The sequence below is a fragment of the Rhipicephalus sanguineus genome, unplaced genomic scaffold (assembly GCF_013339695.2).
Source record: "Rhipicephalus sanguineus isolate Rsan-2018 unplaced genomic scaffold, BIME_Rsan_1.4 Seq1332, whole genome shotgun sequence".
Lineage (NCBI taxonomy): Eukaryota > Metazoa > Arthropoda > Arachnida > Ixodida > Ixodidae > Rhipicephalus > Rhipicephalus sanguineus.
In genome coordinates, this window is record NW_023614585.1 from 11,216 (window position 1) to 16,238 (window position 5,023).

Sequence of the window (5,023 nt, forward strand, 5' to 3'; positions counted from 1 at the left end):
GGTGGTCGGTAGGGCGTCGGTGGCGGCGGCGGCGTCTGGCGGCGGTACTGCGGCGGTGTGGCGTCTTGGCGGGGGCGTGGAGGAGGAGCATGACGGCGGGCTGCAGCAGCATGGCTAACAGCTTACGACTGCGGCTCTGCTAGCTGAGGCGCGCCGAGTGAAGGCCGGATCTCCTGGCGCACGACGTCGGCGATGGACTCTACTTGAGGTTGCGACGAAGGCAGAATTTTTCGCAGCTGCTCTTGCACGATTGCTCCAATCGTCTCACGCAGGTCGGCGGGTCCTAGGGCTTGAACGTCGGCGTAGCGTGTAGCCGAGAAGCTGCGGTTGTATTGCCGCGTTCGCATCTCAAGCGTTTTCTCGATCGCGGAAGCCTCCGATGCATGTTCAGCGACCATCTTCGGCGGGTTCCTTATCAATCCAGCGAAGAGTTCCTGTTTGACACCCCGCATGAGGAACCTCACTTTCTTCTCTTCGGGCATACTTGGGTCGGCGTGTCGAAACAGGCGATTCATCTCTTCCGTGTAGATGGCAATATTTTCGTTGGGCAGCTGCACACGGGTCTCCAGCATAGCCGCGGCCCGTTCCTTGCGAACCACGCTCGTGAACGTGCTTAGGAACGTCGTCCGAAAGAGATCCCATGTTTGTAGGGCGGATTCTCGGTTCTCGAACCACGTCCTCGCCGCGTCTTCTGGGTAGAAGTATACGTGGCGCAGCTTGTCCTCGCAGTTCCAGTTATTAAATGTTGAGACCCTTTCGAAGGTCTCGAGCCAAGTCTCGGGGTCTTCACATGGCGAACCACGGAACGTCGGCGGCTCCCTGGGTGGCTGCATCACAATCGCCGTAGGGGGCACTGCGTCAGTCATCGTCCCTGTTGTCTTCGTTGCCGTGGCTTTTGGCTTGTCCGGTAGGAGTCCGTATTTTGGTGGGAGACCTTGCTGTCTGCGACTGGATCGCTGGTCAGCGGTGGCACCGGAGTCCCCTTGACGGTGTGGGCTTGGCTCACGGTTGGAGGGGGCTGTTCGGTACATGGACGGGGAAGCACCTCCACCAGATGTCACGTGGTCGTGACGTCGACGAAGACAGCAGTCGGCGTTTGCAGGATGAAACTGTTTATTTGGCCGAACTTGTGGCCGGAAAATGAGAACTAGAACTACAGCAATACACGCTGTACAATGATAGCGGCGAACAGGGCGTCGTTCGTCGATCAACTGACAAGCAGTCAAGCGCGTCGGCTTTTATACAGACGCTATCGAACTTTCCAGCAATATCGCTGTTGGCGGCGTTATCTCTCGACAAAGTTGGAACATTCTCGTGTGGCGCGCAATCTTAACGGATTGTTCCAAAACAATCGCGAAGCTTCCTACACATCACGGCGAGACCTGCGCAGCGCGTTGCCCACAGTCTTTGTGGGTGAAGCTTCAACTCATGAAATATAAGACTCGCGGCAATATCACTCGTTTATATGTTACATATGAGATTATTTAGGCAAAAAGCAATGAATTGAAATCATTAGTTCCCCTAAACCTTGTCTCTTGAAATAGCAATTGCCGCTTGAGTAGTAGCAATGGGAGTTATGTCCCAACCCACCCTAAGAGGCATCTGTGGTGACTGCATGCTGTGAGTGCATTAGAAAATTAAGCAGCCTAACAAGCAGAAAATGCTGGCGTGAAGACTTTGAGCACATTTTCCTAACTTTTGCGGCGACAGCACTTCTTAGGCTGAATAAATTCACATGCAAGAATGAAGGGAAACGATAACTGAACTAAAAACATGCTTATTACCCTAACTATTTCACTGTAACTCCCCTAAGACACTTTCTGAAGAGCAAGGGCGATCATTTAGGGATTCGTGTAGGCTGCGTACCGCGCTACCCTGATGAAACAAATTGATTTCTAAGGAGGGTGGAGTCCTCCATCAAGTGCATATTCTTGAAGGTTGCGTGAACTAAGGCCATGGCATTAGTGCTGTATGACAGAAAATTACTGACGCTGCGATAATAAGATGGACCAATGATAAAAGTGTCGTGCATCAACTCCTGCTGCAGTGTCATCTCTAATTGGGAACGCCGGAAGCTTCGTCTTGGCTGGAGGTAGCGCAGTGTCTGCGGTGCTTGTGAGGCTGTTGCTGCTGCTCGCCACCAATGTCGACACAGTGCAGGATCGCATCCACCGGGAGATTGATGATTTCATAGGCAGCGAACGGCAGCCCACCTGGGAGGACAGACATTTCACGCCCTATACGCTTGCCACAATCTGGGAGGCGCACAGATGGAACACGCTTCTGCCTCTTGGAGCCCCGAGACGGTAATGCTGACCCGAATTTCTTATACACTCACAATTGGTGTATTACTCACGGTCTAGGGTACGCCAAAAGCGACACAAATAGAGAGGAAGAATTCGTTGGCAAGCACGACTGCGTTTTGAGTTTTCGAAAGGGAGAAAATGATGACAGTGCCAGGCCAGCGAGAAACCACTTTTTAGTTAATTGCTAAAAATGAACCAGCGAAAGAACTTTCAGCAGATGCAAGCAAAAAAAAGTTAAAACCAGTTTCATGCATGCGAAATCTGAAGAGCGCAGCTTTGGTTGTGCTGTATTATTTTCTGTTGTTCTCATGTATTCACTATTGTAATGATCTTCCGCTTCTTCACTATTTTATGCGGCTGAACGTTTGCCTTGGACTCCTCTTTTCTCACCCTATGATCGGGATCAGCTTGTCTTCGTTGGCGTAGCGCTTCTGATTGCTAAGCGAGGAACGAGGGATTATTGGCTCTTCGCCGGCGTTAAAATACCCGCGCCTGCGTTTGAGACGTTAAGCGTCGGATGTTTCCGGGGCGGGTGTGGCTGGGTTGCACCCGCGAAAGCACTCAGAACTCTCACCCAAACGGAATTTATGGCGGGAAAGACCGCCTGAAGCGTGCGATCTTTTATTTTAACATGGAACTGTCTTATGCCGGGGCTCACCAAGACTTTCATGACGTATTTCCGTCAAGGAAATACGTCAGCACAATGAACGCCATAAGATCGCAAAGAAAAAAACTTGAAGAAAAAGTTCCTTTAACAGGAGTGAGAAGCAACTTTGACAGGAGTCAGAAGAGGAAAACGACATAGGCAGGGCATGTAGCACTAGATAAGATAACCGCTGGTCATTAAGGATAACATAATGAATTGCAAGAGGCAAGAGAAGGCAAGCGTACGAGGGGGAGGCAGTAAGCTAGCTGGGCAGATGAGACTAAGGAATTTGCGTGGATAACATAGTCGCAGCAAGCACAGGACCGGGTTAATTGGCCAAGCGATGGAGAAACCTTTCCCGTGCAGTGAGCGCGGTCCGGCTGATGATGATGATAATGAGAACATTCTCAAAAGTTGTGAAACTCGCTTGCGAATGACAGCTCTTGTATCTTTGGCACGGTTCTACACGCAGCGCATTCAAGGACGTGGTCATAGGCAAGCACTTCGTGCCTAAGGACACTACGATCATTGCTAACATCTGGGCTGTGCACAAGAACCCTCTCCTCTGGAACGAGCCTGAAAAGTTCCACCCAGCCCGTTTTCTGAAAGAAGATGGTTCAATGGCATGGGAGAAAGCAGATAAACTGATCCCTTTCTCTGTTGGTGAGTGAGACAAGTAGTACGGTTTTTACGTAAGTTTGGTGCACGATGCACTCATACCAGCCATGTTAAACTTCGGCTTTACAGGTTGGGTGAGCTGTATTTTACTGTTGTTCGCCTATACATATATTTTAGGCTCATTGTTTATGCACTAGTCTTGTGAAAAGCCGATGTAACTTCCGGTCAGCTTTCTCGAGGTGCTCCTACAAATGAATTTCGAATTTTAAATGCAGTATAGAAGTACTGGCTCAATTTTCGGGCTTGCTGACTGTTTATATCTTCAATGCGTGTAATTGATCTTGAAATCAGGATGAAGCTGTATGAGAATGTATGCATATGTATCCGACACCAAAAGTTATAAAGAATACGTAGTTTTCGTCGTTGCAATAGTTACTAACTATTTGTTTCTTCAAGTTTGGCAATAAGTGTTGCAACTACTGCAGCGCGACCTCACACGTCGCCAGAATCTCTAAGTGCCGGTGGAAGGTATGAAGAGTAGCCTGCAAAAAAATGCGTTTTGTTGACCACAATCTATCGTCATCGACACGATCACTAGCGTAATAGCGCGCAAGCATGACAAAAGATAAGAGTAGACAACGACAAGCGCTTACTCCCAACGCTAAAAATCATGCAGTACCAAGAAGACCGAACCGCTACCTTTCACCGGAAGCGTTTAATCAATGGCTGCAGTCTGACAACCATTCACCATAAAGAAAGTAGACGAAGTGGTTAGACAAAGCCATTAGCTTTAATTTTCCAGCAGAAGGAGCCTGCAGCTTCATCAGCAATGCTTTGTTTCGTTTATCTATTTGCAGGTAAAAGAATGTGTCCTGCTGAGATCTTCGCTTCAGTTGAAATCTACATATACTTGGCCCGATTGATGCAGAAATTTGTTATTCTACCGGAAGAGGGAGTTCTGTTCGATGCTGGCATTCCGTACAAACACATGCTGCAACCCGGACGCCACAAGTTCCGCTGCATGCCTCGAGCGCCTTCCTTGCCGTGCTATCATCGCCGGCGTGAGGCAGAAAAGGGAGCATCGCAGTTATTTATAAGCGTGTCTTAGGAGTTAACGCGCGCAGTTCTTGTTCATTTTCTCCCTCTGAATTCCATTTGATTGAGCTTATTGTGAAGACTACCCTTCATCACATTCACATTCGTGGGATAGGTAATAGCTAGTTAGGTAATTAGGTAAAGTAATTATGACGAGGATAGGTAATTAGCTATTGTACCTGGCCAACGCTCCAAGGCACCCAGCGCAACTCACAACGAGTTGGACTAAAGTAAACGTGTCGTTACTACGGAGAACTACAGCGGCAGCGGGATGCAATTTCAGATTACCAGCAATAAGTGACGCGCTAAGAAGCAGCCAGTCGCGAATTTTGAGATTGTCACACGAGGCGCTTGTTTC

At 49.0% G+C, this 5,023-nt stretch overlaps 1 protein-coding gene across 1 annotated transcript; it reads left to right on the forward strand.

Annotated features, from left to right (window-relative positions):
* Positions 1-2,047: 2,047 nt before the first annotated feature.
* LOC119376539 (cytochrome P450 2U1-like) lies at positions 2,048-4,631 on the forward strand (the record flags this gene model as incomplete). The annotated part of the gene is made up of 3 exons (XM_037646330.1): positions 2,048-2,306; positions 3,425-3,615; positions 4,428-4,631. Coding segments are annotated over 3 exons (654 nt in total), but the record flags the coding sequence as incomplete, so codon positions are not given.
* Positions 4,632-5,023: the final 392 nt, after the last annotated feature.